Source organism: Pelodiscus sinensis, chromosome 28 (assembly GCF_052426305.1).
Source record: "Pelodiscus sinensis isolate ZL-2025 chromosome 28, ASM5242630v1, whole genome shotgun sequence".
In the NCBI taxonomy this organism is placed as follows: domain Eukaryota; kingdom Metazoa; phylum Chordata; order Testudines; family Trionychidae; genus Pelodiscus; species Pelodiscus sinensis.
Window position 1 is genome coordinate 2,031,670 of NC_143079.1, and position 23,109 is coordinate 2,054,778.

The following is a 23,109-nucleotide window of genomic DNA, read 5'->3' on the forward strand; positions in this document are numbered from 1 at the left end:
ACTCCCGGTCTGATTGTTCACGTAAGTCACATGGGGCCAGATTTCCCAGACTCCGCTCTCATTAGGGCACCAGATTAAGTGGCCGGCTTCTCAGAAGAGCGCAGCACGCTGGGCCCCAAGGCCTGGCCGAAGCTTCATTCCAGGGGCTGAGCCCTGGAAAACGTGCCCCCTGCTATTGTTCCTGCGGCTCGACTGGAGAGTCCAGGCCAGTTGCATCCAGCACGAATGCTTGTGCAAAGGCACATTTACACACGTATTCACCACCCTTTCCCTGTCTGAGACCAAAGCAGCCCTTGCACGAGTGAACAAGTAGCCCTCGGTAAATACACGCGCACACCCGCACAATCAACGAATGCCCTTTATTCAGCTGGGACAGGGAGGGGGAGGCCTTATGGTGTATTGCATCAACTCCTTTTGGCAGGCGAGAGCGCGGGCGGGAGGGAGCGAGGGAGAGCGAGAGGCTTTCGAGCTGCACCCGGCTCATCGCCAGGCCTGGGAAAGGTGCTGAGACTGTCACAGCTAAACGCAAGGCTGCACTGATGGGTTAGGGCAGGTCGGTAAGGCATATTCTAAACCAGGGCCGGGGAACCGTTTTTGGGTCGGGGGGGGGGGTCGCTGACCCACAGACAAATCAGTCGGGGTCACACAAAAGTGAAAAGAAAACCCACCCTTCACTGATGTGGCCCCCAGTGGAGAGGCAGAATGACACTCCCCACGTTCCCCTCCCACACCAGAGCCTAGGGGAGCCTGGGCTAGTACATTCTGTGCACCCCTCTAGGCTTTGCAGTGGGAGGGGCTGCCAGGAATCATAGAATCATAGAACTGGAAGAGACCTCAGAAGGTCATCAAGTCCACCCCCCGGCTCGAGGCAGGACCAATTCCAGGCAGGACCAATTCCAGGCAGGCTTAGAGTGGGGTTTGGGTGCGAAGGAGGGTGCAGGAGCGGGTTGGGGGGTCTGAGGGATGGGAGGGTGCAGGAGCGGGTTGGGGGTTCCGGGGGATGGGAGGCTGCGGGAGCGGGTTGGGGGTTCCGGGGGATGGGAGGCTGCGGGAGCGGGTTGGGGGTTCCGGGGGATGGGAGGCTGCGGGAGCAGGTTGGAGGGTCTGGGGGATGGGAGGCTGCGGGAGCGGGGTGGGGGTCCGGGGGATGGGAGGCTGCGGGAGTGGGTGGGTGGTCCGGGGGATGGGAGGCTGCGGGAGCAGGTTGGGGGGTCCGGGGGATGGGAGGCTGCGGGAGTGGGTGGGTGGTCCGGGGGATGGGAGGCTGAGGGAGCAGGTTGGGGGGTCCGGGGGATGGGAGGGTGCAGGAGTGGGTTGGGAGGTCCAGGGGATGGGAGGCTGCGGGAGCGAGTTGGGGGTCCGGGGGATGGGAGGCTGCGGGAGCAGGTTGGGGGTCCAGGGGATGGGAGGCTGCGGGAGTGGGTTGGGGGTCCGGGGGATGGGAGGCTGCGGGAGTGGGTTGGGGGTCTGGGGCATGGGAGGCTGCGGGAGCAGGTCAGGGGGTCCGGGGGATAGGAGGATGGGAGGGTGCGGGAGTGGGTGGGTGATCTGGGGGATGGGAGGCTGAGGGAGCAGGTTGGGGGGTCCGGGGGATAGGAGGGTGCAGAAGTGGGTTGGGAGGTCCGGGGAATGGGAGGCTGCGGGAGTGGGTTGGGAGTCCGGGGGATGGGAGGCTGCGGGAGCGGGTCGGGGGGTCCGGGGGATGGGAGGCTGCAGGAGCAAGGCGCTGATCAGTGCTCTCCCAGAGGCAGGTTGTCACTCTGGCCCTGGCTGTCTGTTGGTGGATGGCTATTCTGCCCCAAACTCCATGCCCTGCCTCCTTATCCCTGCCTGCCAGGCTTCCCCTCACCGCGCTAGGCACGGCACAAAAGGAAGAAGACGACAGTGCCTGCCCCAGGGAACTTAAGTCCAAATCTAAGACAAGCCGACAGCTGGATGCAGACACACAGGGGAGCACAGCAGCTGGCGGGTTTTCTCCTTGCTCCTGCTCACTTGCCCCTCCATCTTTTCCCAGTCCCATATGAAAACATGTGGCCTTGTCAGTAACGCCAACTCCAAAGTGCTTGGAAATCAGCATCCCCCTTCCCCTTCAGAATTGTGAATCAGCCCCGTCCCCATGAGACTGGCTTAAAGATCGCGAGATTCTAAACCACAATAAATGGGGGGGGGGGGAGCTGTTTGCCTGCTGGTGCTTTTAGGGGTCACGTGTTCGAGCCTTTCCCCCACAATCATGAGGTCTAGAAACATTCCTCTTTTTAACCAGCAGCCGAGATTCTCAAATAACATGATTCCAGGAGCCGGGGGTTTAATACCCACCCAGCCACAAGGGTCTGTCCCAGTCGCCCTGTTTGCACCGTGCGCGGCTGCATTCTGCCATGGGGCAGCTGCTGGGCTCTTTGACTGATAGTTTTTCAGGGCAGGGCTGCCCCGGCCTATGAGTTTGTGTATTGCCCTGCACAGTGGGGTGGCTGCTCCCACTAGGGCAGTAAGGGCTGCCACAGCGTAGCACATACACTGGCCACGTGCCACACGCAGGACACGCCCTCCACGCCGGGCTCCCAGCGCAGCGGGGCGGGACGAGGAAAGCGAGCGTTCCCCAGCCGGCTGCACCAAGCCGATGGATTAGTCACCGCAGCAGAGTCAGTGCTCCAGTCCCCGCGGCCACAGAACTCCTGTGACCACGGAACATGCGCTCAGAAGTGAGGCTCCTTCGGAAGAAGCGCGTCATCTCCACGGAGCCATCTGGCTGGGGCCGGCGGGGGGCACAGCAGGGACACAGCCTCCCAGGCAGTGTACCCAGAGTTCATGCAGGGCCATGAGTCGCTCAGCCTCAGCAGTGGGGATATTCCTAGTCTGGGCCAGGCCCACATCTATATAGTCAGGGAAAGAGAAACCGCTCCCCCAACCTCAGTAGGCCTGACAGCAGGAACATCCAGCCCAGGGCATCACCCCCCAAGTCATGCCCAAGCCCTTTGCTGGGCAAGGCTGATATTTGGCCTTTTTATGGATTCCTTGTAAAGGAAGGGTGACCAGCGCTTAGCCTACGACCATGTCTTCACTAGGGGGAAAACATCGGAGCTTCTGGAGTTTGATGTAGTGGGTCTAGTAAAGACCCACTAAATCGAACTTGGAGGGCGCCTTATGATGAGGGGCTGGAACACATGACCTACGAGGAGAGGCTGAGGGATTGGGGTTTGTTTAGTCTGCAGAAGAGAAGAGTGAGGGGGGATTTGAGAGCAGCCTGCAACCCCCTGAAGGGAGGTTCCCAGGAGGCTGGAGAGAGGCTGTTCTCAGTGGGGGCAGAATGAGAAGCAACGGTCTCAAGTTGCAGGGGGAGGTCTAAATTGGATATGAGGAAAAACGATTTCCCTAGGCGGGTGGGGAAGTGCTGGGAGGGGTTCCCTAGGGAGGGAGCAGAATCGCCATCCCTAGAGGATGTTACGTCCCGGCTTGACGCAGCCCTGGCTGGGTTGGTTGAGTTGGGCTGGTCCTGCTTTGGGCAGGGGGCTGGACTCGGTGCCTCCCCAGGTCTCTGCCGCCCTGGGACTCTGCGAGTCCTGCTCCTACAAGGAGAGAGAGGCCGGCGTGAGCGTTTGCACCCGTCGGCCTCCCGCCAGGGGGATGGTGGGAACCTCAGATGAAGGCACGTCGACTCCCGCCACGTAATGAAGGTGGCTGGAGTTACGGTTCTTAATTCGACCTTCCCCCACCAGGCAGACCTGGCCTGAGACTTGGGAGACCTGGCCCTGGGTGTCTGCGTCCCCGCAGGAGCGCTGTGCGGCGCGGCGCACCATGCAGCACTCCGACACGCCTGGCCCAGCTGAGAGCCTCGTTACTCAGCAGCTCAAGAGCAGGCCCAGGCCCTGGTCTGGGGCTGGCTTCCCACTTCGCTGTGGAAGGGACGGCAGGGTCTGCGAAGGCGCTTTTCCACTGCTGAGTTTATTTGGCGGCTGTCTGGCGATTTAAGCAGAAAACAGAGACCCCCTGGCGCTAGAGCCAGAAGAAATTAGGGCGAACGGGGCTGCTAAAGGGTTTAGCACCAGCCAGCACTGCAGCTCGCAGGTACGCGGGTCTGACAGCTCCCCCGGCGTGTTGCATTTCCTTTACTGGTGCAAGAGCCGAGCTTTCGTAACGCCACCGCGTCACAGCGAACTCAGCAGCAGCCTCCCAACCACTGCCACCGGGAGGAAGACGGGATAGTGAAACGGGGTCGCGTCCCCCGTGTTCCGCGTCCCAGCGCTGGTGCTTCGCTGGGGCCCGTTGCAGTCGTCGCTGAAGCAGCATTTCACGGTGGCCCCGCTCGCCCGCCGGGGCCTCGCCTGGTCGCAGAAGGACTTGTAGGAGCAAGATTTAATGACGCTCTCTGAAAAGAAACACAGGCGGCGAGGCTGTTACAGACTGGCATGGCAGCCGGTTACGGGACTGGTGGGCGAGCGAGCTCCTTTCTGCTAGAGAACTGGAGTCAAAATATCGTCGCTGCCCCGGACTGATGCTCTGCCAGGAGACAGATACCCGAGACAGCAAGGCAGAGCTGCACCGCTAGCCAGGGGGATAATCCGCCCACTTCCTGAGTTCAAAGTCCTCCCGAAGCAGCTCTCACGGTCCCCTGAGCAGTGGGCGGCTACGTGTGGTTCATGGCCACCTTGCTTGAAAGGCCAAAGCTACCCCGTGAAACAGTGTCAGAGCCCAGGTTAGAATTCCAGCCCGTCTGCCTCCCGACCCGGCTCTCTGCTTCCGATCACACCCCTCTCCTGCTCCCGGGCTGTGGGCAGCTGGGTCTTGCTGCCGTCAGACTTGCCTCTGGAGGACCAACGGCGCACCATGAAGGACTGTCTCTGAGGCCAGACATTCTTGCTGCGTATCCCAGGCCAAGCGGAGAATGCTACCAGGGCCCACAACAGCAGCTGCTTCTTAACCAGAAGCCAGCCTCAGCGCTGCCAATAGCTGTGGGAACTGCTGGGAAGAGGCCCAGTCGCCCAAACAGCAACACGTTTTGGAGTTTTGCCGAGTTCGGTTTTTGCAGCCCGAGAGGCGCACTCCACCCATCTCCGCCTGGGATGCAATCAGGAAGATGTCGGAGCTCGGGAATTCCTCGGGGAGCCACGTTCCCCCGGGGCAAATCCAGTAGAAAATGGGGCCATTTTACTTTTCACCAAATTCCCATTACAAAAATCTGAGTCTGTGCACAGACGTTCGCTCACGAGGCAGGACGGCCCGTTTCCCCAGGCGTCCCGAGGGGACCTTGGGAATTCCCGTGGCGTTCAGGCTCCCTTCACGCCTGAGGAGCAGCCCCTCCACCAGCTGAATTCGACTGTCCGTGTTGCTGCATACGCCAGCCGAAAAGAACGAACAACAAACGCCTTCACGTCTTCTGCTCGGGGCGTGTGGCTCCCACAGCTGGAAAGGAGCCTCAGCTTCACCCAGCCGGAGCATTCCCTGCCGAACTCTGAGCACCTCAGACACGAGTCTCCGTGCTCTCTCGGGACACGCCTCCCCCATTAGTAGCTGGGGGACTGACCCACAGTGAGGACAAGGCACCATCCTCCAGGGGCTTCAATACTGCTGAGTCCCTGGGACAGGGCCTAGGGCCCACGAGACTTTTAGGGGCCCACGAAAATGTTTTAATTTCTTTTAAAATCAGAAGAAAAAAATGAACTTTTAGGGCCCATGAAAATCTATTACATTTTGCCAAAAACAGGAAAAAAATAAAATGTGGAAGTATTTAAAGTAAGATCAAAAATAATTTTTAATTTTTTTTTTAAATGGAGGAAGGGGCTCACGAAGGCAAAAGTGCCTCGGGCCCACGAAAGTCACAATGCGGCCCTGCCTCCGGGCCGTGCCGAGAGTCCAGCCGGAAATCTGGGACAGAGCTTGGAACCATCCCAGCTGACCCGTCTGAGGAGCTCACAGGCTTGCTGGAGCTGAACGGCTCCTCGCCCAGGCCCATCCCCGGGGAATGGAACCCGAGTGACACAAGCCGCCGGGTGTCCTGCCCAGTTCAGTCCCGGGAGGCGCTGTACCCAGCAGGCCCCGTGAACGACCCGCCTAGGGACGTGGTGGGTTGTGTGGGGTGGAGTCTCTAGGTCTGGGGGGGCTCTTCTCTAAAGGAGCAACTCTAGCTCGCCCACAGGCTCCGGCTGGGCGCCGAGTCGCTGGGTAGGAGCGTCTGGCCTGTGCGAGGCAGGAAGTCAGCCAAGTCTGCCCAGAGCCGGTCCCCTCGGGCAGCACAGATCCGAGTCTCCGAGCGCTGTCTCAGCGCAAACAAGCCGGCTGGGCCAGGCCTCATCCTGGGTACAGAGAGTGGTGAACTAACCACCGCGCCTACGAGCAGGACCCTGCGCCGCGCAAGGAGCCCCTGCTGAGCACGGCACGTGCCCTGCCCCTGTGAAGCCAGGCCAGCTGCCCGGCAGCCCTGCCATGTAGTGCTTCTCCGGGCAAACAAAAGCCGGCCAGTCCCAGAGCCAAAGCTGGCCAGCCCTAGAGCCAAAGCCGGCCAGTCCCAGAGCCAAAGCCGGCCAGCCCCAGAGCCAAAGCCGGCCAGCCCTAGAGCCAAAGCCGGCCAGTCCCAGAGCCAAAGCTGGCCAGTCCCAGAGCCAAAGCCGGCCAGTCCCAGAGCCAAAGCCGGCCAGTCCCAGAGCCAAAGCCGGCCAGCCCTAAAGCCAAAGCCGGCCAGCCCTAGAGCCAAAGCCGGCCAGTCCCAGAGCCAAAGCCGGCCAGCCCTAGAGCCAAAGCCGGCCAGTCCCAGAGCCAAAGCCGGCCAGTCCCAGAGCCAAAGCCGGCCAGCCCTAAAGCCAAAGCCGGCCAGTCCCAGAGCCAAAGCCGGCTAGTCCCAGAGCCAAAGCCGGCCAGTCCCAGAGCCAAAGCCGGCCAGCCCTAAAGCCAAAGCCGGCCAGCCCTAAAGCCAAAGCCGGCCAGCCCCAGAGCCAAAGCCGGCCAGTCCCAGAGCCAAAGCTGGCCAGTCCCAGAGCCAAAGCCGGCCAGCCCTACAGCCAAAGCCGGCCAGTCCCAGAGCCAAAGCTGGCCAGTCCCAGAGCCAAAGCCGGCCAGTCCCAGAGCCAAAGCCGGCCAGCCCTAGAGCCAAAGCCGGCCAGTCCCAGAGCCAAAGCCGGCCAGTCCCAGAGCCAAAGCCGGCCAGTCCCAGAGCCAAAGCCGGCCAGCCCTACAGCCAAAGCCGGCCAGTCCCAGAGCCAAAGCCGGCCAGCCCTAGAGCCCTTCCCACAGCTCCTCAGCGGCCCCCGTAGCCCGGGCGCCGGCGGTTTGGTTGCGGGAGCCTTTCAGCAGATTGCTCCAGCTTGCCCCTTGACCGCATGCGAGATTTAGGTCTCAGGCAGGGTTTGTGGACTTTCGGGATGGCCCAAGGCTTCTGTTTGCCATTTGGCCTTCACTGCGACGTGGAAGCCTTTGCTGCGTCCTTCCGGCAGGGCTGCTGCGGGAGCAGGGGGCTGCAGCCCGGCTCTGCCAAGCCTCCGCTCCCGCCCTCCGGCCCAGCCGGCCTCTGAGCAGCCCCCCCCCCACCCGCCTGCACAGCTGCAGAGGGTCCCCCTGGGGAACCTGCTGCTCCTTTCCCTGGAACCAATTGAAACCGAAAATGGACATTTTAAAAATAACCCCCCGTCGCCTGTTCTGTCTCTGAGCTCCCCCTCCCCCCGCCCAGCCGAGCTCCTGCGCCCCGTGGGGGCCTGTCTGTGCCCTTCCCGGAGTCATCCCCGTTCTCGGGCACCTTGGCTCCCCCCCCACCGCCTCCCCCGCAATTCTCTCCTCTCCATCCCCCCCCCCACTTCTCAGCTGCTTCTCCCCGCCCAGCTGGCTCTGTCTCACTCCACAGCTTTGCCACCCGCTTCTGCCAGCCTGGGCCCCCACCTACCTTGCCAGCGCCCCAGCCGGGAGGACTGCCCGGTCCTGAGCGCTCCCTCAGGCCTCCAACACCCCCTCCCTTCCCGTCCCCTTTTCAATCTCTCTTCTCCTTTGCTGGCAGCCGGCTGTTCCCAGGCAGTACCTGGGGGTGCCGGGTTCCTGGCAAACCCGCGCAGGAGCCAGGTGGCCACAGGAACGCTGCAGTGCGGCGCCCCTGCCGCTCGTAGCACCCTGAGCCGTGACACACACGAAGCCCCACCCAGAGGGGGGCAGAGCAGGATGCCCTAAAGGAGAGCGGCAGAATTCAGGCCCAGCACACACAGCCCTGCGCCCGCCCACAATGATAATCCCGGGGTGACCTGCCTTGCGCTGGGCCCCTCACCGCCGAGCCAGGGTACCTCTCCGCAGGGACCTACCTGTGGCAGTGATGGTGACGCAGGCCTGGGCGTCCTGTGGGCAGCTTTGGGAGCCTTGCTGGTTGCAGTCGGCCTCGCTCGCGGCGATGCAGCTGTGACACCTGAGCGCTGTCCCTGGGCAAAGCGGGGAGAGTGAGCGAGGCCCGGCCTGCCCTGCGGGGCTTTGCTGGCTAAGCAGCAGGAGTATTGGGAGGTGGCCACACTGTGCTGCGTGTCAGCAAGCAAGCTTGCTTCAGGTGCCTGCCAGGAGCTCCTGTACCGGCTTAGAAGTCCTAGCTCCAGCAAGCCTCATTGCCTGCCTCCACCAATGCCGACTGCACAGTCAACCTGTGGAACTCCTCGCCAGAGGATGTGGTGAACACCAGGACTGTAACTGGGTTCAGAAATGAGCTAGAACACGGTGTCTCTCAACCCGTTTTTATAAAGTACCGCTTTAAAAAATTATAAGTATCCCCAGTACCTACAGTTTTCAGACACACACCAAATTTTTCTACCATTGCAACACATTTCTTTAAACAACTTAATTGTAGCTGGGTGGGCGATGACATTTTTGAGTGTAAAAAGTACAAAAATAATCCAGCGCTGTGAAACTGAAAACCAAAATTCAGTTTTCTCCAAATTGCAGTGGTGCAGGCGTCCCCCCAGACTTTTCGAGAAGCCCTGAGGGTACGCGTCCCACGGGGCGAGACACTGCCCTGACACGCTGCTGTGAGTGCCTGGGGACCCTTCCCGCCCTTCGCGGTCAGGCTTTGCCGGGGCCGTCCACAGGGGAAAGCCTTGCGCTAGAGGAGGACGTGCCAAGGGCTGGGGCGCTCTGCTTCGGGGACTAGGAGCAAAGCCCCCCCGGCCTTGCCAGCCGCCAGTGCTGCTCCGGCCTTGCGCCCCGCCGGTGCTGGGAACGCCGCCTCCAGAGCGTTCTCCGCGCCTGCCAGCGGGGCCCCGAGCAGCTGGCTTGGCTCTTAAGTCCATAACGCCAATGGCGGCCCCGCTTGCACGAGGCCTGCCCTGCGCGTTGACCTATCGCAGCTCTGTCGTGTGCAGCGCCTTGCGCCTTCGCGCTGGGGGATCAGGCAGAGGGTAAAACACCCACCCAAGTGCCTGGGGCTCCCGTCATGGGGGCCAGCGATGGCACTCGGCGCTGTTCGGCCCAGGGTGTGACGGGGGAGCATCGCCCCGCTGCACGGGCGTTCGCCAGGTACCCGACCCGGCAGCCCGGCGTGTGCCCCACTGCGCCCGGCCGGCCCCGCTTGCTCAGCTGAACAGAGCCGTCTAGTGGCCAGAAGCGGAGCTGTGGGGACCACGGGGGGCCGGGGGGGGGGGGCGGCTGGGTTTGAACAGCCCCTGGCTGCTTGCTTGGGTTTGCTGCTCTGTTCCCGGGGAGCAAAGGGCCAAATTTCCCGGGGGAGCGGGGCTGCCCCGGCCAGAGTCCAGCCAGGACCAGCCCCCCCCCCCCCCCCCCCCGGGAAAGCAGCAGCACGTTCCAGTTAATAAATCCCTGGCTCGTTCGCTGTGGGACAGGGCAGCACAGGCGAGGCCTGGCCCCCGGATACGCGCTGCATCCCCCGCCCCCGCATGCGCCCCCGGCTGCAGAGGCAGGATGCAGGCAGGGAGCAGGGGCGCAGCCTCCCAGACGCCACCCCCCATGCTGGGGCTTTTCTGCCATCCCCTGGGTGCCGGGTCCCAGCTGTTGCCCCAGGTGTCAGCTGCCTGGGCTCTGCACGCCGCGGGGGGCAGTGTCTGCTGGCACCCTCGTCTGCCAGGGTCCCGGCTGCAGGCTGGCCCCACGCACCAGGGGCCTCGGCTGCCAGCCCTGCCCCGGCCTCCCAGCTGCCGGAGCTTTGCTCCCAGCCTCGGGGGGGCCGAGTAATGCGGCTGGATTTCAACACCCCCCTTTACAATGTCCTCGCGTCACTGGCCAGTTTAGGAGCAGGGGGATCCCGCTCTATGCTGGCCCCACCCACGGCAGAGATCGCGCCCGCCCCTGGCTGGGTGAGAGGAGCCGGCCCTTGTAAATCAGGATATTTCTACCAGTCAATTCCCAGCCGGAGCGACCCTCCGGGCAGGAAGGAGTCTCCAGCGGCGGGTTCTGCCTCCCTTCTGAGCGCTGCCGGGGGGCTGGTGGTGCTCTCAGCCGTTCTGGCCCCATTTGCAGCTGTTCCCTGCCTACAAACCAGCCATCTCTTGGGTTCTGAGCCGTATCCCCCCCGGCGTCACCGCTTCTCCTGGCCCCCCGGGCTGACTGCAGCCCCATCCAGGCAGCCGAAGGAGTGCTCCCCTTCCCCCCGGTCGCTACCCGCATGGGAAAGGAGCAGGCACAAGGAGCTTTCGCCAGCTGGGAGGAGAAACCATCCTTGGAGAAAGTGCAGAACAGCCTCTAGTGAGTGAATAAAAGGGGCCGACGTCAGCTGCTGGGCCCCCCCTTTCCGTCGCCCAGCAGCCAGTCGTCCTGCACCACAGGGGCCCCACGTAACACCCCCCGCATAAGAGCACAGCCCCTGGCGCAGCAAAACCGCTTCTCGGGCTGCCTGCGCACACGCTGCTTTCCAACGGGATGACACCGAAGAGCCAAGTTTGAAACTCGAACCCAGCATCTTGGCAACGAGCACCCCCCCCCCTCAGGGAACAAACCCGCCCCCCAAACACCAGGAACCGGCCACCTCTCTTCAGAGACGCTGGCTCCGGCGTTTCCAGTGGAGTTCACGCCGCCTTCCAACGGTGCCGGAGAAGAAAGTGTGAAGGGCTGTCTCCCCTCCAGCCCGGAAAGAGGACACACTTTAGAACAGAAGAACGGCCGTACTGGGTCAGACCAAAGGTCCATCTAGCCCAGTATCCTGTCTGCCGACAGTGGCCAGCACCAGGTGCCCCAGAGGGGGTGGACCGAAGACAATGATCAAGCGATTTGTCTCCTGCCATCCCTCTCCAGCCTCTGACAGACAGAGGCCAAGGACACCATTTTATCCCCTGGCTAATAGCCTTTTATGGACCTAACCTCCATGAATTTATCCAGCTTCTCTTTAAACTCTATTATAGTCCTAGCCTTCACAGCCTCCTCTGGCAAGGAGTTCCACAGGTTGACTACACGCTGTCTGAAGAAGAACTTTCTTTTATTAGTTTTAAACCTGCTCCCCATTAATTTCATTTGGTGTCCTCTAGTTCTTCTATTTAGGGAACTAATAAATAACTTTTCTTTATCGGCCCTCTCCACACCACTCATGATTTTATAGACCTCTATCATATCCCCCCTCAGTCTCCTCTTTTCTAAACTGAAAAGTCCCAGTCGCTTTAACCTCTCCTCATATGGGACCCATTCCAAACCCCTCATCATTTTAGTTGCCCTACACAATGGGAATTCTCCGGGCGCGCTGTCCGACAGGCGACGTGACACGCTACACGGCTACACAGCGGGACACAAGACGGGACTGACACGCCACCTGGCAGCTGACACCCTGCAGTTTGTGCCGAGAGCGGTTACGTCTCCCATACCATTTCAACTTACTTTCTGCCGCCAGGGAGGTGAATATGACCAGGGCCAGGAGCGTCTTCATCGCCGCCATTGCCGGGTCTCTGGACCGTTCAGGACGGTTTCTGGTTTGTATTAAGGTCTTCCAAGTAATCTACCAGCGTGATTGGATCAGCTGTCTGGGGATAACACGCTTAGTGCACAATCGGTGGTTAATACCTTCTGAGCCCTTGGGACAGGCTGCAGAACCCAAGGGCACTGCCAGGCCTACAGCCGGAGCCGGGTGACGGTGGCCGTGCTCCGGGCCTCCCGAGGCAGGACTTGGTTTTCAAGGCTGTTCTTACCCTGCGAATGAGCGAATCAGGAAGGGCCGCTGCTCAGGACGGTCCGACCCAGACACTCGGCTCCGGCTGTGGCAATTACGCGGCGGAGTCGAGGCACCTTCTTTCGAGTTTCCGCGCCGTCTCCACAGCGGGAGGCTGACAGGACAAATGCTAGGCCAGGGCTACTCAGCGCACGGCCCGCGGGGCGGTTTGGGTTCACGCGGGGCTCAACACACGGCCCGTGGGTGGGATCCTTTGAACGTGGCCTCCACTGGGAACGCGCTCCCCAATGGCGAGGCGGTTCCCAGGCGGGGTGAGCACTGAAAGACGCCAGCGGACAGGCCGGCTGGACCAGACAGGTGCAGGGTGTCGGCGTTTCTAGCCCCCAGGGAGGTGCCAGGAGCCCCGGGGCATTGTGGGAAGTGCTTTGTATTCATGCCCGCCAGGGTGAAAGAAGCTATCTGCATATGCATGTGCATATCTATGCAACCACACCTAAGCTGTGGCCCTCGGTGTGTGCTGTGGCCCCCCGGGGCTTCCACGGTTGAGTAGCCCTGTGCTAGACCCACTAAACCGAACTTCAGAAGCTCGATGGCAGCAGTGTCCATCTGCGTACTGAAGACGTGGCCTCCGTGATGTACGTAATGCCCCACGGGTGGCTTTGGAGGGGCCTGGCTGCTAGCAAAGCACCTGACCACACTATCCTGGGGCAGATGCTCTGTCTTCGTGCCTGCCAGTAGAATGTCCCACGCACCGACAGGGGGTGGCTCGCTGGCCCACGCAGTGGCCCTGAGACCACTGACAGAGCGAGAGGCGTCTGCCCTGCAGCCTTAGCAGGGAGCCAGGTGGCTTTGAGCTCCAGCTGCAGAGGCTCACGCCCTGAGTTCCAGGGGCTGCAGGTTTGGTTCTCCCTGGCGGGTGTTACATCGATACAGGCAACGTGATGCCCCCCAATAGTAACGCTGTGCCTGGCTTGAACAAGTCCCGTCCCGTCTGTAGTGAGCGCCGTGCGGATGCTTCTCCTTTGAGCGAGGGAGCAGGAGGTGGGTGAAAACAGGCTCGTTCAGACACACCATGTCCAGCTTATCAAACCACACTCCCCCAGGCGGCGCTGAATGCAAAAGGCTCCCTGCCGGTATCTGCATTGCCCCCGGGCCAAGGTTGCACTGACGTGCTCAGGAGACGCTGGTTCATGCGGGGAATTCGGAGACAGGATACTCAAGCTAACCTGCACCGTGGTGACCTTGGACCGACTCTGCGGCTCAGTTTTCCTACCGGCTCCAGGAGGGGCCAGTCCCCCTGCTCTCCCCTTGCCAAAGCACTCGGAGATCCTCCCACGGGGCTTGGGGGGGAGTATCCAGGACCGTTTATTTACATCCCTTTCACATGCACCTCCCCTTGCTCAGCCTGCACATACTGGATTTCATCCCCTCCTGCTTGTTTCCAGTCTGGGAGGGTGCAGGGATTTCTCAGACGGGAGAGGCAGGGGAATGCAAGGCAAACCAGCAGGGCACTTAGCAGTTCAGCAATTGCCTGCAATTCCCACGTCCTTGCTCTGTCCCAGCAAGGGGAACCGAGCTGCTGAAAACGCAGCGCGGTCGGGCACAGCAGAGTCTCGGTTTTTGTGTATAGAATGCTTCTTAGCTTCAGCAGCACTGACGTTGCAGGGGGTTTAAAATACCGATAAAGCTGATTGACAGTGCTAAAAAAAGGAACTCGCCTCCTCCCGTTTGATGGAGCTCCGCCTGGATCCAGTTCTCCCGGTCCCAAATCCTCCATCCAAATCTCCCAGCCTGAGGATTAACAGTAATTATTGTTAACACTGGGCATCTACATTGTGTGAGGCTTCCTAGACCCTCACAGGTCAGGCTGGAAAACATCCGCCTTCTTACAGATGGAGAAGCTAAAGAGAAGAGGTTAAGTGATTTACCTGAGGCCATCAAAGGAATCAGTATCAGAGCTGGGGTTAGCACTGAATCCTATCTCCTGATCTGATTACAACCCTCTATCCTCCCTTCTGCAGCCAGCCTGCTCCAAGTGTATGCCACCATGTAAACCCCCAAAATAAGCTGAACTGAGAACATCCCCTTAAACGAGCATGAAACGACAAAGTACATGACCCGAAGGCACTGGATATTAATACCTTTAAAATGAATTTTTGGTGAGTTTTGGTGTCTATAAAAGTCAGCCTCAGGATCTGATTCTGATCACATTTGCACTGGTGAAAATCCGGAGGAACTGCACTGAAATCGAGGGAGTGACCCTTCCCCTGCTATACGTGAGGTTAGACTCGGGCCCTCGCTCCACATACAAGAATCATGATTCTAATACAAGAAAAGCATCAACAATGGTAAATACAGTTTTTATTCAGGCAATGAAACATGGAAAAAATATATTAGTAATCCTTATTATAATCTCCTTTGTGTGAGTAGAACTCTTACAAATATTTACCTGACATATAAAAGGGAAGTTCTCATCCATTCAAAATGTATGCAGATGGCAGATACATACACAGTACAAAGCAATCCTGATAGTAGTCAATGCAGAGTTCCTTTTCCTGCCTCGGGGAGGGACGAGGCTGGATGAGGAATGCAGTGGGACCAGATTTGCAGTTGGGATGGTCACTAATTGGCACTTCATTGCAGACAAGGGATCTACTGGCAAATGTACACGTGTAGAAGCAACGTTAATCGTTAATCGTTTGACAGGCAGGCGCCTCTGACAGTTCAAGGGGATGGCGAGGGAAAGAGAGATCATGCTTTGGACTTGGTGCATGGCCATTTGCAAGTGTCCGGGCCTTAGCAAGGCAGCTTGGCTTGCTGATTTGGGAAGGAGCTTTGTGTTCACAAGACGCCTGTCAGAATTACTCAGCAAAGCTCGAGTGTTGCCGTTACCCCCGTACACAATAAAACTCTCACTGATCCATACATCCTCCATTATATACAACTATAACCATAATACCTATGTGACTCGAACCATATTATAGTTAACAAATCATTCCTTAGGAATCTCGTTTGCCCACAGAGGCCCAGAAACGGAACAACATTCCGAGACAGACCGTGGGTGCACTGACGGTGCCCTGGGGGCCAGGTACAACTGGGAAAACACTCTCCAATCAGATCACTACCACGGGCTGTCCTGCATTGCAGCTCTCTCACCTTTGCAGGCCGGGGGGGGGGCTGTTAAACTTTTATTTTGTAAATGGCAAGTTACAGGCCTGTGCAGATGCTGAGACTCGCGACTATTGTAGGGACCTGTGTTCTCTGGAGTTTATCCAAACCCCTCTGCAAGGTCACCTCATCCAGAGCAACTAGCAAACCCGCACAGAGACAGGTCCCTCCAAGCACGCTAGTGTGCAGGAGGCTGGACGTGAGCCCTCAATAAGCGAACCTTTCCGGCTTTTGTGTCTGTCCCTCCCGGCCCCAGGGAGATGGTGAATGCAGCTGTGTCGTTTCACTTCTCTCAGCACAGACGCAGGGCACAGTGCGGGGCACACACCACATCGAACTACTCCTCAGCACAAAGCCTGACCCGGACGTGCAGCATTTACATTGTGCTGGGGACGTTTGCCGTCTCGTGCCTCAAGCATAAAAGGGATTTTTATGAATTATTAAGAACGCTCTTCTCAATTTGGGGCAAACTCTGGTCTGTCCCGGGGGTTCTCTCATCTGGTAGCAGAAACATGTTTTACAAAAGCTCAGAGCGGGTTTTGGAGCTGCATTCAGAGCTAGCTGGGTTACTATCTAATAGGGATGTAAAAACCGGAGGAAATTGTTAACCGGTAAAACTGTATGTTTAACCGGGTAACTGCCTGCCGCGGGGGTGGGAGGGGCTGGTGCAGTCCGCGTAGCAGTGGAGCAACTCCACCCACGGTGCACTGCAGGTGGGGGCTGCTCCGGCCAGGGCCCGCTGCACCGCAGTGTGGGCAGGGAGCCGCTCTGGCTCGGCTAAGCGCTGGTTAACCGGTTATCCCAGTAACCGTGCCGGTAAGGCAATGCTTGCCAGTTAGCTAGTTAACCCATTACATCCCTATTCTCTAAACTCTGCGACGCTTTGCAGGGAGCAGTTCAGCCCGGGATCCCAGCGGCTCTGTGACAATCTGACCCGCGTTAGCTAGAACAGCATTCTGAGCACATCGGTGAAATCTGCATTGGCCCGAGGTTCCGAGCCACCGTTACCGTTTGGCTAGACCCACTGGGCGCTGCCCGGGACTGGTCTATCTGCCGCTATCCACATCTAGCGCGCCCTGCCCAGGAAGAGTCGTTACTATTCATCCCTGTCCAGGGCCCTACGTGGCGATGAATCAGCTAACGAGAATGGGCCTGCCTCAGTCTGGCCACTCCTGAACTGTGGCACCGCCCAGGGTAATTCATTATGTGAATCAAGGTCCAAAACGGGCTGGTCCAGGAATAGCCAAGGCCCAGATTCCAGAGGAAAGAATTAAAAAATCACCAGCATGAGAGTAAGGAAATGCAAAGACCCCGGGATCTGTGCAAAAGCCTCTGGAACTAGCCCCGTGCACAGCGGGCTTAGACCCCCTTTCCAAGGGGCACGCCAATCAGGCCCCATCAGCTACTCGTGCGCGAGGGCCAGGCAGCCACCTTCTTGAGCATGTTAAATGTGCAATAAATTCTCCCTCCACATAAAGAGCGAAGAAAACCCACTGAGCCCCCGGCTCCCATCGAAACAGACGGGTGCTCTGCATGCGCCACGCGAGGAAGCAGAGAACGGAGGAGTTTGGTGGTGTCGTGAATCGGGGCAGCCGAAAGGTTAAGGTTTGCCAGACTTGGACACCTGCCGCTAGCTAGAGCTCAGCTCCAAAGCAGCAAAACCTTCCCTTGGCCGAGACGTCCCCCGGGGCCACGCGGACTGTCCCACAGGAGCGCCGGCACTCCCCGCGCACTGCCCAGGCTGTGGTCTGGAGCAGCGGCTCTTTGGAGGGCAGGCCGGGTTTGCACAAGCCCCCGAGAAACGGTGCGAAAGCCCAATGGCCGGATCCAGAGACGTGAGCCCGGACAGAACGGTTCAAACAGCTTGTGGGCCTGGCCGGGGGCGCCGTAGGGCCGGGGCCATCTGCGGCTCCGCGGGGCGGGAGAGCATCGCCGATGCGCAAACAGGTAAAACTCATCGCTAGCACCGGGCCAGGCGAGCGCCTCCCAACAGGGTGCAAACCCAATCACGGAGCGTTAACTCTCCGTCGCCCGCAGAACCCGGGGTCTCTGCTGCAGGGCGACAGGTGCCTCAGCAAATGCAGCGGACAGCGCCACGGAGCCTTGTGCTTGCCTGGCTGGTGAGACTCCTCTCCTGCCCGTTAGCGTCTGCGAGTTTATTTAACAGCTGCCTGCGGCTGACTTGGCCTGTACTAGCTTCTGAGTCGTTGGCGTGGCTGAGAGCAGACACTGCCCAGGGCGTGGCTCTGTACCGGCTGGGGAGGACTGCGGGGCATTGGCCACGCACATACCTGAGGCCTGACCCTGCCTCCCCAAGGGGCCGGGTCATTTTGCTAATCTCCCAGCAGCACTTTGAACCAACAGCCAAGAGCCACTGAAAACACGGCTCGTCGGTATCAGGAGCTGACGGTGCTGGAGGGCAGCCAGAGCCAGGCCCCAGGGAGACGTGCAAAGCAGCTTCCCGCATCCGCCCGCCCGTCAGCGCAGAGGGACAGACCCTGCGGCACGTGGCCTGGCCAGGGGTAGCCCTGCCCTGCGCGGGGAGGGGGGATTCGCCCGCGCTCACATGGGACTGGACACGCTCCGGGGGACCTGCTGGCCCCGCGGCTGCCTCTGCGCTGCTTTTCCCCCGCGCTGGCGCAGGCCCGTCTCCAAGCGGCAGCCACACCCCAGGGTGCAGCCCCGACGCACCCAGAGACACACCCGGGCTCCCCCCTCGCTGCTGGCAGGGCAGGGACCAGCGCTCGCTCTGCCACGCCCCTGCACGAGCAGCACCCGAAATGAATCAAGCCCCCTGGGGGCAAAGCACGAGCCAGGCAATCACACCACAAGCTCTAAGACCGGGGAGGTTCCATCAAAGGCCCCTGATTTTAACCCCCTCATCCTCCTGTCCCAGACACCCCGCAGAGCCGTCCCCCCGCAGGGCCCAGCGCTCACCGGCCGGTCTCCGCGCCTGCGGGAATCTCCATCGGCTCTAAGAGGAAGGCGCCCGCCAGCTAGATGCCCGATGGACTGACCAATGAAAAAGCCCGGCTCTCAGACAGGCTCAGCTTGCACCAGCTTCCTAGCTGCAAGGACGGGCCCCCAGAAGGAGTCCACGGGCCCCACGGGGGCGCTGTCTGCAGGGCTGGGCGCTGGCCACGCCGAAAGGACTGCACGTCCTGCACGTCCTCCCCCCTAAACCCAGGGGCCGCCGACCTTCGGAAGCGCCGGGACTAGAACGCTTTGAGCCGCCAGCCCGGCCCCGGGGCTGGGGGAGGGGCAGGAAGTTGGCATGTGCTTTTCTGTGCTCGGGGAGAACAAGGCAAGGTGCTTGACGGTACCAAAGCAGCAGGCGAGGGCAGCGTGTGGAGACAGGGCGGCCGGCTCAGTCGGCCTTTCCCATCTTTGCAATCAGCTCGTCGCAGATCTTGGTCAACTCTTCAATTTCTTGGTTCTGAAAGACAAGCGGCCAGAGGGAGATGCGGCGCTGGAGCCCGGGCAGGATCCCCCCAGCGGTGACACACACAAACCAGCATGCGCACAGCAGGGACCGTGGGGCCCAGCCAGTCTGCCCCTTTGCCGACGCTCTGCAGGGATCGGGGCCCTCGGGGGCAGCTTGCCAGGGCCAACGCGACTGCTCTGCCGTTGGCACGAGAGTCCAGGGCATCCCCTCCGGCACCACAGGGTCATGGCTACTCATCCCTCTACCGCCAGCCCCTCGAGCAGCCAGGCGCTCCCGCACGCCCCAGAGACACTCCCTAGAGCGATGGTGGAGGTCTGCCCCCCAAAACAGCCCACAGCTTCGCTGAGCCCCTGGGCCAGGCGGGGGAAGGGGTCCTGGCTCGGCGCCGCCAGAGAGGGCGGGGCCTTGGGCAGAAGGGGCGGAGCTTGAGTTCGAATACGCAGGGCTGCCGGGAGCAGCCGCACGGGGCTCTGGCAGCAATTTACAGAGGCCGGTGCCCCAGCCACTGCTGCCACCAAAGCAGCGGAGGCGGCGGCGGTTGGGGACCGTGCGCCCTGGGACAGTTACCCCCTCCCCCCGCTCGACTGCGGGCCTGATCCTGGGGGATCCTAATGGCCAAGCAGAGCTCTCCAGCTCCACAGAACGGCCCATAAGCTCTGGGCCCCCGTGCCTGTCTGGGAGCTTTTCTCTCTCGCCCGCCAGCTGCGGCCGGGGCCGTGCACCCACAAGCGGCAGGAGGCCACCGAGCGCTCCGAACTCAATGGCAAAAGGAACCCCAGTTCGGGGGCCAGGGCCAAAGGGCCGTTACCTTCTGCTGCAGGGCTCTCTCCAGCGACTCCACCCTCATCTGCTCCTTGCGGAGCCCGGCGTGGAGAGCCGCGCTCTCGGCATTCGCCTTGGTGCGCACCTGAGCGATCTCTTCATTAGCTCTACGGCGGGGGCGAGAGAGACAGAGGGTTAATCGCATCGGCCGCAGCCCAGCCGAGTAACCCTGCACGGCACCACAGCGGAGTTAGCTAAGCGCCTCCCGGGGCCACGGGAACCTCACCAAGTCCAGCAGCCAGCGACAGGCCCTCTGCCGGCCCCAGGCGCGACAGATTCTGAGGCCTTGTCCACACGGGAAAGGCCTCGGGGGTTTAACCTACATTGGTTTTTAAAGTGGTTGATTCAAGATGGGGCAAACCGGCTTCAGTTTCGGAGCAGCTTTTCTTAGAGTAGCTGAAGTTGGTTGTTACAGGTTCAAGCTGAACCGCAATACGCCCCTTTCACACCCAAGTCCCACTGCTTCGACTGGGATAGCGTCAGTTTAAACCCCAAGTCAAACCGGGACCCTGACCCAAATGGGGGACCTGGGTTTTTTACTTAGACACCAGATTGGGGGATTCAAACGAAAGCTCGTTCTGGTTTCTCCCGCAGCTCCGCCCCGAATTGGTCGGCATTCTGCAGCGCCCTCACCCGGGATTCTTACTTGTCTAATTTTTCTTCCGCGTGGATTTTCAGGGCTTGGTATCGCTGCTCTTCCTGTCTGACTCGGGCCAAGTAATCCTGAGCACATTTCTTCAAAGCTTCTTCGTTCTGGACAACGAGAGTGCAAAGTCAGGGGGACGCTCTGGGAATGCAGCGAGCACATTGCTCTGCGCTGATGCGAACTGCAAAACCGCCTCCCAGCTGGAAATCCCAAAGCATTTGTATCCGTTCGGCAGGCTGCTCATTTGTGCTGAGGCCTTTCCCCACCTCTCCGGTAATGCAGGCAGGAGTCGGACCCGCTGTCTGCCTTGGCTCCAGCTTTTTGCATGGGCCGCTCGGCCGCGCTGACGGTTTATTGCTTCCAGAGGACTGGGAGAACGTGACTGTAAAATCTATCAAGAGGAACCAGCTCTGTGCTGAGAGCAGCCCTGGCAGCGCCCATCACTGAGCTCCTGTGACATTGATCGTCCCCACAGCCAGGTACTCTGCTCACTCATCACAAACCGCAAGCCCAGAAACATCCTTCAGCTAAGGGCAAGGAGCAGAGCCAGCCAATGGTTGGACTGAAACTTGGTTTTGGTGAAAAAAAAAAAGAAGATTGGGCGACATTCAACCAATCTGCAAATGTGGGTCCATTTTGCCAGGTTGTTTCAAATGAAAAAAAAATCAAGATAAATAAAACATTTAATTTCAACACTTGCTGAATAAAACAGCCTGATGGGTTTTATTTAGGGTGGCTTTTACCTTAGAAATGTCCTTTAATTTTATTTTTAAAATGCTCCCTATCAAACCGTGGTGTTCAACCTGAAACCATTTTTTTGCGTTCTGATTTGCTGAAAATTTCAAACATTTTCATTTTCAGTCTAAGCTGAAACAATTTCCCCTCTTCTTCCCCTCCCCCCAATATCTTGGACTTGCCAGTGTATTGAGAAATCTGTTATTGGCCCGAATTTGCTGAGGAGCCTGTTTCAAAGGGGCGTCGGAGAGTTCAAGTGATTGGAACAGTATTACAAGAAGCAGTGATATTGTGCGTGTAGCTGTAGAGGCCCCTGCGCTAAGGTCCCAGGTTCGAACGCGCCTGCCGGCGGTTACACTTCTATACCCCGTTAACCAGAAAGCACAGGCAGGGCATCAGATAGACAGCACAGCAGACACAACAAGGAAGAGGAAAGCAAGTCTCCTGAGAGAGTAAAGGACCTTCTTGAACCCTTCCAGAACGCCCTTCAGGTTCTCGTATCTCCTAAACAGATCCGACAGGGACCTTTCTACGGAGTTCAGGTCTGCCAGGGCCTGTTCCTTCTCCGCTGTGAGCTGCTGGAGACTCTTCTGGGAGGCCATGCTTGTCCTCTGCTCATCTTCTGTCAAGTAGGAGCAAATTATATTTAGGTCAAACCTCTTCTGCTGAAGTGGGCCACGGACCAGGGGTTGTTGCTGCGGGATGGGCCCGGCTTGGATTGGCCCAGGGGTCACTGCCACAGGACGGGCCCAGCTTGGACTGGCCCACGGGTCACTGCCATGGGATGGGCCCGGCTTGGATTGGCCCAGGGGTCACTGCCACGGGACGGGCCCGGCTTGGATTGGCCCAGGGGTCACTGCCACGGGACGGGCCCGGCTTGGATTGGCCCAGGGGTCGCTGCCACGGGACGGGCCCGGCTTGGATTGGCCCAGGGGTCGCTGCCACGGGACGGGCCCAGCTTGGACTGGCCCACGGGTCACTGCCACAGGACGGGCCCGGCTTGGATTGGCCCAGGGGTCACTGCCACAGGACGGGCCCAGCTTGGACTGGCCCACGGGTCACTGCCATGGGACGGGCCCGGCTTGGATTGGCCCACGGGTCACTGCCATGGGACGGGCCCAGCTTGGACTGGCCCACGGGTCACTGCCACGGGACGGGCCCAGCTTGGACTGGCCCACGGGTCACTGCCACAGGACGGGCCCGGCTTGGATTGGCCCAGGGGTCACTGCCACAGGACGGGCCCAGCTTGGACTGGCCCACGGGTCACTGCCATGGGACGGGCCCGGCTTGGATTGGCCCAGGGGTCGCTGCCGTGGGACGGGCCCGGCTTGGATTGGCCCAGGGGTCGCTGCTGTGGGACAGGCCCAGCTTGGATTGGCCCAGGGGTCGCTGCCGTAGGACGGGCCCGGCTTGGATTGGCCCAGGGGTCGCTGCTGTGGGACAGGCCCAGCTTGGATTGGCCATGGGGTCGCTGCTGTGGGACGGGCCCAGCTTGGATTCCAAGCAGGAGGGATTCTCACAGCCGGCGTCACGATGGCAATCCCCACTGGACGAGGACCTTAGAGGCGAGCCTCTGTCAGCCCAGCTCGGCTGGACGATGCATCGTCCCGGTACAAAGCCAGGCTGGGGGTGGGACTTAACGGACAGGAACCTCTGGGCTACAAAAACGCACGGACCCTCCCGCTTAGAAAACCCCACCACAATTTGTCAGGACAGACAGACGCTAGTCTGGGCAGAGGGTGGCATGGGGCCTCTCCTGCAGGTGCCTTAGAGGGGCCGGTCCTGGTTGTGACAGCAGATGGGCACTGAATTAGGCGAGGCTGATGGAACCGGGTCCGTATTTTGCTGCCCTATTGTTATTGTGATCAGCAACCCACCAGCCCTCCCGAGGCCACCGACTTCCTACCGCTAGTGACGGCTGCTGCCAGGGGCCCTCACCTATCATCTGGGCGATGGTCTTTTCATATTCAGCCACGATCTTCCTGGAAGGAAAGGAGACGGCCATTTACACAGGGCAGGCTTTGGTTTGGATCTGCGTGGTGCTCCGTGGCTGGCCCGTGAATTGCCAAGCAGGCTTTGTAAAGGCTTGGGAACCGAACTGACACACGTCAGTTCCAGAGGCAGCGCGGATGCAAAACTGGTGCCTTCATCCACATCCGCAAAAAGGAGCCTGGATATTCATGGCCACAGACGCGGATGCCCATGGATAGAAAGCGGATCCCTGCGGATCTGCAGGGC

General features: G+C 60.0%; 2 protein-coding genes across 8 annotated transcripts in view; both read right to left on the reverse strand.

Annotated features, from left to right (window-relative positions):
* Window positions 1-1,690: 1,690 nt before the first annotated feature.
* LOC149521322 (uncharacterized) lies at window positions 1,691-14,264 on the reverse strand. Of its 2 annotated transcripts, none has more exons than XM_089773834.1 (3): window positions 11,767-14,264; window positions 8,271-8,384; window positions 1,691-4,363 (listed from the first exon to the last, which is right to left on the reverse strand). In XM_089773834.1, exons 1-3 carry the CDS (start codon window positions 11,822-11,824, stop codon window positions 4,143-4,145), a joined length of 393 nt encoding a protein of 130 aa, XP_089629960.1. In that variant the 5' UTR covers window positions 11,825-14,264; the 3' UTR covers window positions 1,691-4,142. The 2 variants fall into 2 exon arrangements, 1 of the variants encoding a protein (XP_089629960.1); XR_016348010.1 differs by lacking the exon at window positions 11,767-14,264 and adding an exon at window positions 10,299-11,756 and having other exon boundaries at window positions 4,345-4,363.
* Window positions 14,265-14,399: 135 nt separating this feature from the next.
* Window positions 14,400-23,109, reverse strand: part of TACC1 (transforming acidic coiled-coil containing protein 1) — a 60,316-nt gene continuing 51,606 nt past the window's right edge. For all 6 annotated transcript variants that reach the window (XM_089773833.1, XM_089773832.1, XM_075910987.2 and 3 more), the window contains 5 exons: window positions 22,810-22,853; window positions 21,333-21,493; window positions 20,137-20,243; window positions 19,477-19,597; window positions 14,400-18,659 (listed from right to left, as the gene is read on the reverse strand). In XM_089773833.1, the coding sequence (XP_089629959.1) occupies window positions 18,591-18,659; window positions 19,477-19,597; window positions 20,137-20,243; window positions 21,333-21,493; window positions 22,810-22,853 (502 nt within the window). In that variant the 3' untranslated portion in view covers window positions 14,400-18,590. The remainder of the gene's footprint in view (window positions 18,660-19,476; window positions 19,598-20,136; window positions 20,244-21,332; window positions 21,494-22,809; window positions 22,854-23,109) is intronic.